Source organism: Parastagonospora nodorum (assembly GCF_000146915.1).
Source record: "Parastagonospora nodorum SN15 chromosome Unknown scaffold_2, whole genome shotgun sequence".
In the NCBI taxonomy this organism is placed as follows: Eukaryota; Fungi; Ascomycota; class Dothideomycetes; order Pleosporales; family Phaeosphaeriaceae; genus Parastagonospora; species Parastagonospora nodorum.
The window spans coordinates 1,555,397-1,568,326 of NW_001884550.1; the positions used below are offsets into that span (position 1 = coordinate 1,555,397).

At 52.3% G+C, this 12,930-nt stretch overlaps 5 protein-coding genes across 5 annotated transcripts; all 5 read right to left on the minus strand.

Annotated features, from left to right (window-relative positions):
• Window positions 1–195: 195 nt before the first annotated feature.
• On the minus strand, window positions 196–2,258 carry SNOG_01809 (hypothetical protein; the record flags this gene model as incomplete). Its single annotated transcript, XM_001792383.1, has 4 exons — window positions 196–657; window positions 759–1,331; window positions 1,705–1,759; window positions 1,876–2,258. The coding sequence occupies 4 exons, from the start codon at window positions 2,256–2,258 to the stop codon at window positions 196–198; spliced, it is 1,473 nt and encodes a 490-aa protein (XP_001792435.1).
• Window positions 2,259–5,408: 3,150 nt separating this feature from the next.
• On the minus strand, window positions 5,409–6,664 carry SNOG_01810 (hypothetical protein; the record flags this gene model as incomplete). Its single annotated transcript, XM_001792384.1, has 2 exons — window positions 5,409–6,103; window positions 6,151–6,664. 2 exons carry the CDS (start codon window positions 6,662–6,664, stop codon window positions 5,409–5,411), a joined length of 1,209 nt encoding a protein of 402 aa, XP_001792436.1.
• Window positions 6,665–6,698: 34 nt separating this feature from the next.
• SNOG_01811 (hypothetical protein) lies at window positions 6,699–7,298 on the minus strand (the record flags this gene model as incomplete). Its single annotated transcript, XM_001792385.1, has 4 exons — window positions 6,699–6,883; window positions 7,027–7,099; window positions 7,148–7,206; window positions 7,271–7,298. 4 exons carry the CDS (start codon window positions 7,296–7,298, stop codon window positions 6,699–6,701), a joined length of 345 nt encoding a protein of 114 aa, XP_001792437.1.
• Window positions 7,299–7,427: 129 nt separating this feature from the next.
• Window positions 7,428–10,058, minus strand: SNOG_01812 (hypothetical protein). Its single transcript, XM_001792386.1, has 3 exons — window positions 9,985–10,058; window positions 7,729–9,871; window positions 7,428–7,661 (listed from the first exon to the last, which is right to left on the minus strand). The coding sequence occupies exons 2-3, from the start codon at window positions 9,738–9,740 to the stop codon at window positions 7,556–7,558; spliced, it is 2,118 nt and encodes a 705-aa protein (XP_001792438.1). The 5' UTR covers window positions 9,741–9,871; window positions 9,985–10,058; the 3' UTR covers window positions 7,428–7,555.
• Window positions 10,059–10,644: 586 nt separating this feature from the next.
• Window positions 10,645–12,233, minus strand: SNOG_01813 (hypothetical protein; the record flags this gene model as incomplete). The annotated part of the gene is made up of 4 exons (XM_001792387.1): window positions 10,645–10,812; window positions 10,864–11,613; window positions 11,667–12,023; window positions 12,135–12,233. 4 exons carry the CDS (start codon window positions 12,231–12,233, stop codon window positions 10,645–10,647), a joined length of 1,374 nt encoding a protein of 457 aa, XP_001792439.1.
• Window positions 12,234–12,930: the final 697 nt, after the last annotated feature.

The following is a 12,930-nucleotide window of genomic DNA, read 5'->3' on the forward strand; positions in this document are numbered from 1 at the left end:
TCCGCCGATAATCTTCGTAGCCACGCGTGCCTAATGTTGTGAAACGCCACCTTATGCCGCCTAATAGCCGTCGATAGCAGTAAACACAATGATGTTAAAAACATTATTCTGCCTAACTTGGCACCAGATATGGGGGTACATGCAAAGATAGACAGACAGACAGTCCCCAAGTCACCGATGTCGCTAGTCTTGTCTTTAATCTCTCTTTTCTCCCTGTGCCTGTTCATCACCTCCGAATCGACCAACTGTAACCCAGTCCGACTTACTCTCCCCGGCGTATTCCAGCGTCGTGCCTTCCCACACCGCCCATTCCGTTCCTGCAGGCTTGCAACCTAGACCACCTCCAGAAATCCAATGGCCTACTAACTCAACGACGAAACGCAGCTTGTCTGGCAAAGCATTTGCCGCAGTCAACGCTATTACGTTCGTCTCATTGCTTGAGGTGCTGGACTTGGAGGTCAAGTCGGCACTGGGCTGAGTACCGTACAGCAGTTGGGCAAGAGTGCCGGAGACAGCTTTGCGGGCCTTGATAAAATCGACAGAGAGATGGGTTGAATCGCTATTTATATGCTCAACCGCGGAGAGTGGTAGCACAGTGAAGGAGGCGTGGATGCCATCAGCGGAGAGGACAATTTTTGTGTGATCGGGAAAGTTGAACTACGCCAAGGCGAGTCGAGTTAGTATGCGTTTAGATCAGGGGTGATTTAATGAAGGTAATGGAGACGAACCTGAAAACAACCATTACTAAAGCCCCATACGCTAATGTTGCCCACGCGCTGATAGAAGCGCACGATTGTGATCGGTCGCTTTCCCTCTTTACTGGAGGCTCCCGCCATCGGTGTGTTGAGCTGCTTGCACATGTACCGTGCGAATTTGGCCCATAAGGTGGTATGTTGCCTGCGGACCATACCAGTCAAAGTAACTTCTTCCAAACTACCATCGTCAGCTTGCATGAAGAAGTTGTATGGGACGGCCTGGACTGCAACACCGTCGTTTGTCGTCTTGAAATATTCAGAACCGTTTTCCACAACTGTATGCATGACGGGCATAACGCTGGTATGGTTGGCAATGATGCCGACGCTACCTTCAGCGAGAACATACCCTATGCCATGTTTCCTGCTATAGTCGACCCATTTGCAGACGAACGGAAGCTCATCATGTGAAGGTCTCGAGTCGCAGGAATCAGACGAAGATTTGCGGCCAGAAGTCAGGGCGGCGATGACATTGTTGCGGAACTCGTCTGCTCGAGCAAGGACGGCGGATGTATCGATGTAGAGACCCTCGTGTGCTTCATCAGAAGCGATGAAGTCCTTCTGTCGTATGGCAAGGCCCTGTGCCGATGGAAGAGGTGGGCAGGTAGACTTAAGTTCTGGCCTATCAGGATGACTTGTATCATGTCCAATGGTAGCGGTTTGAGCGGTTTGTGTGCGAGTAGATGTACGAGAATTACGTTGTGTAGATGGCGCATGCTTTGTGATACGAGCTTCCTCTCGTGCAATAGTCCGAGAGGCTGCCCGTGTTGAACGTGCAGGCTCTGAAGTCGAGTCTTGGGCCATGGGAATGTCACGATTAGAAGTTCGAGAGCTGGCTCGAACTGATCGTGTATGAGGAGGTAATTGCGTCGGCGGTCGCTCTGTTCTAGGAGGCTTCTGCCCGGTGATCGGCCTTCTCATCTCTAGCTTAGCGGCAGCAATAGAAGCAGACCTTGCAGCTCTCTTGAAACTTGATCCTGGTGGGCAACGGGCGGCCTCCATACTTTCTGCGTATGAAAATGTTGATACTCTCGTTCGCAAGAATGCCGCGGTATTTTCGTCAGGACCATTTGTGCCTCCTTGCTTGCTTGATAGTTGTTCCACAGCACTGGGTATGTTGTACTTGGCGCTGATAGAAGATTCGATCAACGGAGATGCAACGGCAGACATTTCACGCTTCTCGATATTCTCAAGCCCTCCGGTGCTACCATTTTCCCGGTTGTAAACGAAGGGAACGTATATAGCGCTAAGGGGCATTGGGACGACTGGCATCTTGCCAGACTCAGCCTCTCGCTCACACTCTCGGAATATACTGCTCGATGGGAAGCTTCCAACAACAGAGAAGCATTTTCCTGGAGCATATTCGCCTACTCCACTAGCTTGGCATTGTCGATACCAGGCCTCCGTGTAGCCTCGCTTGATCGTCGTTGAACTAGATGGCTTGACAGGCCACTTCGGCGTGGATGTGAGGACGGTATCGCTGAGAATCTCGGGAAGATAGCCCATTTTGAAGAAACCATGTGAAACAATAGTATCGAGGCTCGGACGAAGCTTCTCGTCCACGAGAATCTGGGAAACCAGTTTGCGGAGATCATCTGGAACATCATTTTGATGATGCTCGAGATCAGGCCATGCATATTCGCCTCTTGTGACTCTGACAAGCACTTGGTCGGGCTTCGAGGCGTGAAAGGGTGCTCTTCCAATAGCGAGCGTGTAACTAGGAGAGGAGTTATTATTTGTTGAACTACGAGCACGCGAAACACTTACGCAAGAATCCCAATAGCCCATATATCGACCCTCTCATCATGTCCTTTACCGCTCTTCTCAAGAACCTCAGGTGCGATATAATTCGGGGTCCCGCACATTGTTGTTCGGCGCACAGCGGCATCGTCTGGACTAACCAGTACGGCGGCGAGTCCAAAATCCCCAACCTTTATATTCATATCATGATCCAAGAACAAGTTTCCGGCCTTCAAGTCGCGATGAACGATATTCCGCGCGTGAAGATATTTCATAGCGCCGCAGGTTTGGATAATGCATCGACGGATTTCGGGCATTGAGAGATATGATCGCTTCTTTAGCCAGTCGGCAAGAGATCCATTTGAACAAAGTTCGAGGACGACATACGTGGATGATTGGAATGCGAATGCCTGGTGGAAGGCGACGATGTGTGGGTGACGCAGTTTTGAATGAAGTTGTAACTCGGTAACAAACTGCAAGTAGGGTCAGAGTGCTATATACAGTGAGACATGCTGAGTGTTGATACCTTCTGTGCCACCTTATTTAATTCTATTTTGGACTTTACAATCTTCATAGCGACAGTCTTACGGGACGCATGAGCATTGTCAACCTGCTGTGCTCGCCAGCAAATTGCGAAGCCTCCACGACCGAGCTGCTTCTCCATATGGTACTGTATCTCAGCAGGATCACACACTAGCGCGGGCGGTGGGTCGGCGTACGTCGTCGGCATGTTGGGTCTTCCGTTCGAACTTGTATGATTTGTTGTCTTGAACGTATTCCACACACTCGCGTAGGCTCTATGGTGGCCGCACTCGAACAAGTAGTGTTCCGGCAGTAGGGGTCATTTCCAGGGTCGAGTTTCACGTTATCACCTCCGCGATGTTGCGCTATATTTTCTTGAAGGTCTCGAACGACTGAAAAGACTCAGGTCGCGTGTTCCTCGCAGTTGCTGTGGTAACACAAACTAGACATATATCGTTAGCGTACACGCCGCCTGCAGCTCAGGTCACATAACAGCGCTCAAGAAAGTCTTGCCCTACCAGCGACGTGAGACAACTGTCAAGACTCCATCTAAGTGTTACTCTAATCACACGCATGTATTAAGCCAATTAGCTAATTCTTTGGAGGCCACTACTTTAAGGCTTCAATCGATCGATATACCCATAGTATCAAGCCTAAACTAATTAAGCTGAATTCTATACTTCTTAACACACCCCATCGAACGCTAGCGAGGTATTATTGATAAGTAGCTAAAATCTTCATGACTTCAGAAACGCCTGTCATGGAAAGAGCGGGGGAAGCAGCATGAGATCAATCATATTGTTAGTAATGTTCATCGAAGTTCTCATTTCATAAGATCGATGGATGCATAAGGACAATACCTACCGAAAGGACCTTGAAGCTCATTGGAGTGACGCCTTTCGTTGAGATTAATGCTTCCTACTCATCGGTGATACACAAAGACGAGATTCTTGAATTTCTTACACCAAAGATGGCTTGGTCTGAAAGATTGCATACGCTTAGAAATTTTCCTTCCGACATTGCTGCTTACAGAGTATAGAGAAAGTGCAGTGGTGTTTCTTCGCCTTTGCTCTTATTATCGCAATATTGATATTCTAAAGTAACGCCTTCTCCAGCAAATTGCTTGTCTCATAAAGCGAATCGACGTCAAAGCGATCTCAATGATGGGGTGTTTCTCGGGACTGCAGAATGTCTACTACATGACATTTCCTGTGCGCGACACCAGGTCGAAAAACACCCTAGAAATAAGAGTGGAATACTTTAGTATGCTCTCTCGTCACAGCTCTGAATGAATTCACCCACTGAATTGTTTATAAGACTATGTGCTGGTCATTCATCAGACCTCGTCTGTCTGTCGTCAACAGGCACGACAGCATGAGCCTTGACTGCGGAACTCCAGCGCTACTCTGCTCAGCTCCCCCACAGCATGGATATCAATCAACTCATTCAAATCACCATGGTACTCCAATGCAATGTATTTCCACCTCTACTGGCCGCATCTGGTATAATGTTCTGCTTGGGCCTCGTGTCGGTGACTTTTCTGAAGTTCGCTATGCGGAAAGATCAACAATAGAAGGGCACATACCAAAATAACGCATCAAAGTTGGCAACCTAGCGTGTCAGACGGGCTAGAAGGTGGATTTTGATATTCCTATGGGCGGCTACTGGACTAGCACTGACGTCTACTGTTGCCCTGGTACAAACAGCGGCAAGCATTCAATGTGCCACGACAAAAACACCTCAGCTTGCTTATGGTTCCAATGGAACCATCATGGCGCTTTTTGGCAGTGGTGACACTTGCGACTTGCGCGAAGCTTACACTTACACCAGGGCTGACGTTGCAGATTTTGCAATGGCTCAAAGTGGCTTTCCTGTTTATTTTCTCGGTGTAGTTTCTCCGGATATCAAGGTGTTCTGGATCAGCGTTTGGGTCTGGATTGGGTTTGAAGAACTGCTTCAAGAACTGGGAGAGTGATCGAGCATGTGTTCGCATATGCATGCTCTGTGGACTCTAAATGCACTCCACCCCCTGATAACTCCTCCAAGGTCACCGCGAAATTCGAGCTTCAGGGTAGACGTCGATCTTAGGGACTGATACAAGAAAACCAGCAACGCAACGCAACTTGACATTATGCTCCGGAAGAAATATATATATATTCCCAAGGCCAGTAGTGCCTATACAAGTAAAAAGCCCATCGTCATCTCGTCGTATACTCATGAAACCGCAAAATCGCAGATAGTAATGCTCGAGAGGGTGTGAGTGAAAAAGCACTCCTTCAACGCCCCAAGTCCGCTATGCTATGCAATGACCAAACAACGCCAAATATGCTTTTTTCAAGAACATCTTCTCCTATTCCCTTAGTCCGCCATTTCGGTGTCCCTGGGTCCATCTAGTCAAAACATTTCATGCTCCAACCCGCCATACCCATCGTCCCTAATCCGCGCCTTCTTGCCCTCAACACCTTTTGGAATCTCGGGCACCATGGGCACCTTCTTCCCATCGGGTATGATAACCACGGGCTCCTCTTTCCTTCCATCGCTCCTGCTTCGTGACTTGGTCAACCTGGATGTCTGGCGCTTACCCTTCTTGCCGTTTTGCGATTTCACGCGCTTGATGGTGCGGGGCTGCTCGGGCTCGCTGGCCGACATGCTGAAGTCACCATCACTGTCGGTGGGGATGGGCTTGTAGGTCTCGTCGTCGATGGTGGTGGTGGCTTTGCGCTTCTTGACGATTTTGCCGATGGATTGCTTTGCGGGGGCGGGGAGGGGGATTTGCTGCGAGGGGCTGGGTGTAGTGGCTTGTGTGTCTTGCGAGACTTCTCTCTCGCTGAAGATTTGGGTGGACGTGGTTGTCGTAGTGGTCTGGCTGGTGTCGGGTGTGGGCGTGGGTGGTAGAAGCGCGGGTAGCGGAGGAACCGGGGGTACATCCTTGAGCAGGACGGTGTGGAGTTCTTTCCTGGCAGAGGCGAGTTTGTGCTCGAGATCAGACACGCGCTTGGTGAGCTTCTGCTGCTTCTGCATATCCTTCTTCGAAGGCGATTTGTAGAGACTCGGGGTCCGTGGTGTAGGGGGCGCATTGTGCTCAGCAACTGTTCCCGTCAGTCTCTACCTTCTTCCCTATCGCCTCAAAACTCACCACACTTGTGCGTCCGCGGCGTCATAGTCGGCCTCACAAACACCTTGGGAGTCGGCAGAAGCCCCTGTTCCCGCGCCATTTTCATCGCGGCATAAGCCTCGTCTGCAGCCCGTTTGCGCTCCTCCAGGACCCGCTGCTCCTTTTCCTTTTCCTTCTCAGCATCTGAGGCTCCTGCCTTGCGCTTCCCCAACACACTGCCAAACACCGAAGCAAAGGCGCGCGAGAACCGTTCAAATGTTCCAACGCCCTCATTCGTCGTTGGAGTAGCAGTAGCCGGCGTAGCGGTATGACCCGCAACCGTGGGCGCCCCAAAACTGGGCGGTGTGATGGCTTTGGCGACGCCCTTGCGTGTCGGAGGCGCTCTGGCTTCCTCGTTGAACTTCTCAATCATGTCCTCAATAGCCAAGTCCTGCCATAGCGCGTCGGGCGGCGGCCTGATCGAGCTGGCCGTGTTTGTGTGTTCCTTGAATCTTGAAGTGCGCGGTTGCGCTGGCGTCTCCATCTCGTCGCTCATCTTGGATGCCACGATTGGCAATTCCTGGATGTTCTCAATGGGTAGCCCGGCGTGGGGGTGGAGGTGTACGATCCGGGTCGAGAGCAGCGAGAGCCGCAAAGAGTGTGTTGAACGCAAGGGAAAGTGTCAGCAGGGGAATCGGTTGTTTGTTTGGCAGGTCGGGGTAGCGCTGGCAGTTCGGATAATTTGAGTTAGCGTGGGACCCTGCGTCATACATATCTTGGCAGGTGTAGTGTCAGTCAACATCAACTCTATAAGCTTGTTCCACTTCACGCATAGTGACATTGTTGCTTGCGCAAATCTCGAGTGAATGCAAGTTGAAAATCATCTCGAGTGATTACTCTCCAAGTCCAAATACAAACCTCGAGAAAGCGCCGAGATGTTACATGAGCCTTGCTCGCCGAAAAGCAAATGTATATTCTCAAGGCTTCCATACTGGGGAGATGTAGAATAAACTGCGTTAGAGATATCACCCTATCTTACAGGTTGCTCTGAGTGATCGGTGTTAGGCAATTCGCAGAGTCTGTAGCCCTCATGCAACACTGACGAGATTCCAGAGCTAACCCCTTCTTCTGCACCGCCAATTGTCCCTCGACGACAAGTAACGCGCATCCGTTATGCGGATCGAGGGCATGCTGTCATTTTGAGTAGTAGTGCTCTACCTTTTGCCTTTCTCTACAAGCAATACATATTAACCTCTTCACCTTCCCGCATTGCACAGTCTAACTTTGTGTCGAGAATATGCTGCAGATACTGGACGATTCTTCGTTAGATCACCTGCACTAGTTGTTGAACTGGGAAGTTTAAATTGACCACCTGCGCCACACACGTACAATGCACCTCTACGCTCTCTCCACAACCCCCCCACCAGAAATAATCGCCACACACAATCTACAACTTGGCCTTGACCGTCTTCTCCTCCGCCAACGCCTCCTCATACAACTCATCCAAATCCCGCCTAAACGCCTTGGCCGTCTGCGGTCTCTTCAACTTCAACCTATTTCATCATTAGCGTCATTTCCTCAGGAAACCCACCAAACGGGAAAGGAAAAGGTAAAACTTACGTCGGCGTCAAAAGCTCATTGTCAATCGTAAATGGGTCCAAAAATAACCTGACCCCCTTGACTCTCTCATAGCTATTAAACTTGTTCTTGCGTCCCACACGGTCCAATTCTTTAAGCACCGCCTTCTCCACCTTCTTATCGGTAAGCGCAGCTTTGAGCGCCGCGATGTCGCCGTCGGGAATCTTGCGGCCGAGTACCTTGGATGCGAAAGCAGGGAACATGTCCGGCGCGACGCCGAAGATGGCGACGAGGAAAGCCTGGTGACTGTCGCCGTGCACGTATGCGGACGCGATCCAGCCGCAGTTTGCGAGGTACACGTTCTCGATGCGCTCGGGGGAGATGTACTCGCCCTGGGCGAGCTTGAGGACGTTCTTCTTGCGGTCGATGATTTTGAAGCGGCCGAGTTCGTCGATGCTGCAGATGTCGCCTGTGTGGAACCAGCCGTCTGCGTCGATGGCTTTGGCCGTCTCTTCAGGGTTGCGGTAGTATTCTCTGAAGAGGGTTGTCGCACGGATACACAGCTCGCCACGGGGATGGGGTAAGTCAGTCGAGAGGTACTCCATGTCCGGCACGTCCATGAGGCAGTGCTCTGAGTTGGGGGTCACGCCGCCGCAGTTGCCAGAGGAGAGGTCGCCTTCGTGCTGGACGAGGGAGGCGGCGTAGGTTTCGGTGAGGCCGTAGCCTTGGGTGAAGTTGTTGGCGAAGACGATGCGGAGGAATTGGTGCAGGCTGGGGTCGATGGGCGCGGAGCCGCTGATCATGACTTTGCACCTGTCGAGTCCGAGGCCGGCGGCAACCTTCTTCGACCAGATGCGGTCGTAGAGCATGTGCGTGTTGGATGGGTTGTGCTTGTCCTTGATGGCAGCGGTTTTCGTTGCCACGACGTGACGAGACAGCGCGCCCTTGACGCCTGTGGCTTCGATGGTCGCCTCCTTGATCTTGGAGCCGAATCTGTTGTATAGCCTGGGCACGCCAGAGAACATGGTAGGTCGCAGGACTTGTAAGTCGTCCACCAACTCGGCAATGTTTCCATGGAAATATCCAATCGCCGACCCGCTCGCAAGAGCCTGGCCCTCGCCCAAACGCTGGTAGATATGTGCCAGAGGCAAGAATGAGCAAATGACCTGCTGTTCGGTCGAGCCCGTGAGGACCATGCCCGAGCACGACGCCGCGTGCGCATTGTGGTGCGTCAACACGACACCCTTGGGGTTTCCAGTAGTTCCAGATGTGTAGTTGATGGTCGCAATGTCAGCCGGAGAAGGCGGGCTCATGGGCAGCGGCTGCTGCTCGCCCAGGGCCTCTACATCGCGAATGTAGTGGATGCTCACACCCAGCTCGCCAGCCAGCGAGTTGAGGATATCGCCCTTTGACTCTCCAGGGAGTTCACCGTGCGACAGCGGGTCCAGCACGACAATGATCTTCAGCGAGGGTAGTCGCGGCTTAAGCTTGAGCAGCGCCGTAACGTGGTTCATGCCCGCAACCACACAGGCCAACTCGGAGTGGTTGATAATGTACTCGGTCGTATCCGGACCCAATGTATCGTAAATCGACACCGTGTACAGGCCCTGCGACATGGCCGCCAGATCGGTAATCTGCCACTCGGGCCTGTTCTGGCACCACAGGCCGATGCCATACTTGGGCGCCGTGACGCCCGCCTGCCTGTGCAAATGTACGAGGCCGACGCCAAAGTTCTTCCGCCGCTTCGCAACGGCCTCGAAGTCTTCCCATTCGTATGCGCCCCACTTCTTGGTGACGGGGTCGTAGGGGCGGTGGCCGAGGCACTTGTTTCGCGGGTAGCGCGCGACGCTGCTCTCAAAGGCTTCGTGCGGTGTGCTGATTTCTGGAACGAGACTGGCGAGCAGCGGCTTGTCGGCGAACTTGAAGTGTCTGTAGATGGCGCTGCGGCCTTCCTTTTGCGTGCCGGGGAGAGCTACGCTATACGGCGAACCTTTTGGCGGAGGCGCGTGGAGCTCTGCGGCGCGCTGGAGCTGGGGATCTGTCGAGCCGAACATGATGGCCGTTGGTCGGAGGGGTCGTGGAAGGATGGTGGAGGTGTCGTCGGGCGTGGGATTCTTTGAGAAGCCGCTCAGCTATCTGAAGCAGCTGTACACCTCGTATGAGAGATGAGAACTCGAAGATGGATCTGCCTCACAGCCATCGTCAGCAAGTCTTTCATGTACTTCATCTCGGCGTCGACCGAGTCGGCGCCTTCACCCATCTGAATCCTAGCGCGCCACCATAACCCGGGGAACTCACAGCACAGCCTCACAAAAGACAGATGAAGCTATTATTGATGGAAAAGAGTGATGTGATGGTTGGTCTGCATCTACAGTTGCAAACAGACGTCGTCGGAAACCCCTAGGCGCAAGGATGTCCTTATTCTAAAGTAGCCCACATTTCCAACGCTGCCTCGGCACATGCGTCACCTTTTGCAGATGAAAACTGGAGCCAAGACGTCTGGTCGCGGACCTCGTGGACGCAATCTGGTTAAGCTTCGATGAAAACAGAACTTCGCCCGGTGCTATGGGATGGTTCCAGTGTGGGGTAAGTTGGATGTGCCATCTCAATCTCGTGCAAAGATGCTTTCTTCCCTCACTATTGTAGCTGTGTATGTAGATGGACTCGAGCTGTTCTGGCACTCACATGTTTCTTCACATGTCGGCGATCGGCAGGCATGCAGCACACCACGCGGACGCGACCCAAGCCTCGCCGCGGAGGTCACCGCCTTCGGCCGCGCCATGATTGGTTGCGCCGAAACATGGGGTTGTGCCTCGGCATGTTACGAAACAGAACTCCAAAGCTTCGTGATAGTTTGGACAAACAGCTCGTACGAAGGCAGGCCAGTGAATTACAGCTTGCATGGTATTGAGATGGTATCTACAGCCTCGCGCGATCATCTGAGATATATTCCCTCAGCTACGTGGACCCAGACAGGGACGCAGATGCCTCACCAGTGCCCTTTTTCTCTGCATTAGCCGGCTCGCCCTTTTCGCCAGGCTTCGTTGCAGACGCCTTGAACGACTGTTCGAAATCCGCGATGATGTCGTCGATATGCTCCGTGCCGACGGAGATGCGAATGAGATCCTGTCACTGTCAGTAATCATCCTAATATGGAGTAGGACCAGTAAAACCTACCTCAGTAACACCCGAACTCTCCTTCTCCTTATCACTCAACTGCTCATGCGTCGTCGTCCACGGATGAATCGCCAGCGTCTTCGAATCACCCACATTCGCCAGATTCGAAATCAGCTTGAAGTTATCCACAACCTGACTTCCCGCCGTTCCTCCTCCCTTCACACCAAACGACAGCACGCCACCGAATCCTCGGGGCAGGTACTTCTTCGCCAACTGGTGTGACTGGTGGCTCTCAAGACCCGGGTACGACACCCAGCTAACATTCTCGTTGCTTTCAAGCCACTTGGCCAGTTTCAGCGCATTGTACGCGTGCCGCTCGCACCGCAGGCTCAGCGTCTCGATACCCAGCAGGAGTTGCTGTGCAGCAAACGGATTCAGCGCGGCGCCTAGATCGCGAAGAATCTCCACGCGCGCGCGGATGATGTACGTAATCGGGCCAAACGTGTCCCAGAACTTGAGGCCGTGGTAGCCTTCAGACGGGTCGTTCATCTGCGGGAAGCGCGCGGCGTTCTTGCCCCAGTCGAACTTGCCGCTGTCGACAATGACGCCGCCGATGGTGGTGCCGTGGCCGCCGATCCATTTCGTTGCGCTGTGCACGACGATGTCGACGCCGTGGTCGATGGGACGTGCGAAGTAACCGCCGGCGCCGAAGGTGTTATCGACGATGACGGGGACACCGGCGGCGTGGGCGATGGCGACAATTTTTTCAAAGTCCGGGACGTTGTACTTGGGGTTGCCGATGCTCTCGAGCTGTATCTTCGTGTCAGCCAGTTCTCAAGACTTCTACATTTCTTTCATCTTACGTAAATCGCCTTGGTCTTGTCGTCAATCGCAGCCTTGAAATCGTCCGGCTTGTCGCCATTGACAAATTTCGTCTGGATGCCCATCCGCGGCAGCATGACCTTGAACTGGTTGTACGTGCCTCCATACAGATTTGACGTCGAGATGATGTTGTCGCCCGCATGTGCCAGGGCCGTAATAGCAATGAACTGAGCTGCTTGTCCTGAAGAAGTGGCTAGAGCAGCTACACCTCCTTCTAGAGCGGCGATACGCTTCTCAAAGACGTCTACGGTCGGGTTCATGATGCGGCTGTAAATGTTGCCAAACTCCTTGAGGCCAAAGAGCCTCGCGCCGTGGGCGGAGTCATTGAAGGTAAAGGACTGTTCGCGTCAGTTCAGTCATCTTCTCAAGTAGTTCTTGCGATTTGGAGCATACGGTAGTCGCATAAATCGGCACCGCTCGAGAATTCGTCGCAGAATCCGGTGTATGACCTGACCACTCATTAGCAAGCCGCCGAATCCAAACCCGTCCACCTTCTTACCAGCATGCAATTGCAGCGTCTCAAAGTTCTTGGAGAGTTCTTCAGCCATGGTGTCTTCTTTCCCTGCAAATCTGCGAGGTGAGGTCGTTCAGTGTCGTTCAATGATTTCCTGTTCTTACAAGAGAAACGAAAAGAGGGGAAACGCAACGGAGCAAAGGATCCGTCAGAGCAGATCAATAAGATTATGCGAAAAGCCGCGCTTCTCACGTCATTCAACTAGTCCCCACGCGAAGAAGCTCTGAACGCGTCCGGGAACCAACTCTACTACTCGTACATTACCCCACTTCCTCCCGCTGTCAATTGCTAGCCACATCACACGCCCACACCTTTTTTTTGTTGCTTTTGTCTGATGCTGTGTGAGTAACTCATCATTGTCACGATCCGACTTCGGCTACTGAAGATGGAGTAACGCGTCGAGCACGCAATTTTTGGGGGGTGAGGGGTAGCTTTGCCTTACCCCGCGGATGGTGCACGCTAGCGAGTTGGAGAGTTCAACACCATGAACTCTATACAGATATCTTGGGTGTATTCGATTTGTATTTCATGCATCTCCTGGGCAAGGATAGGGAAGCCTGTATAATTTTGAGTAATGTTTAGTGTGTCAATAGAGTCTGGTTGTTCGTTGAGGGTAGACGGGGCCATTGGAGATGTGTGTGCTTTGATACGATAGTATAAGGGAGTGCATACAGCCTCGCTATTATCTGAAGCGCCTGTTGTATAGTTACATGATATCCTACACGTCTTCA

Excerpts from the sequence above, each read along its gene's own strand:
- SNOG_01812 (XM_001792386.1), bottom strand. The coding sequence starts at position 9,740 with ATGTTCGGCTCGACAGATCCCCAGCTCCAGCGCGCCGCAGAGCTCCAC. Across the intron at positions 7,662-7,728 it reads AATGAGCTTTTGACGCCGAC|GTTGAAGTTGAAGAGACCGC; the intron begins GTAAGTTTTACC and ends ATGATGAAATAG.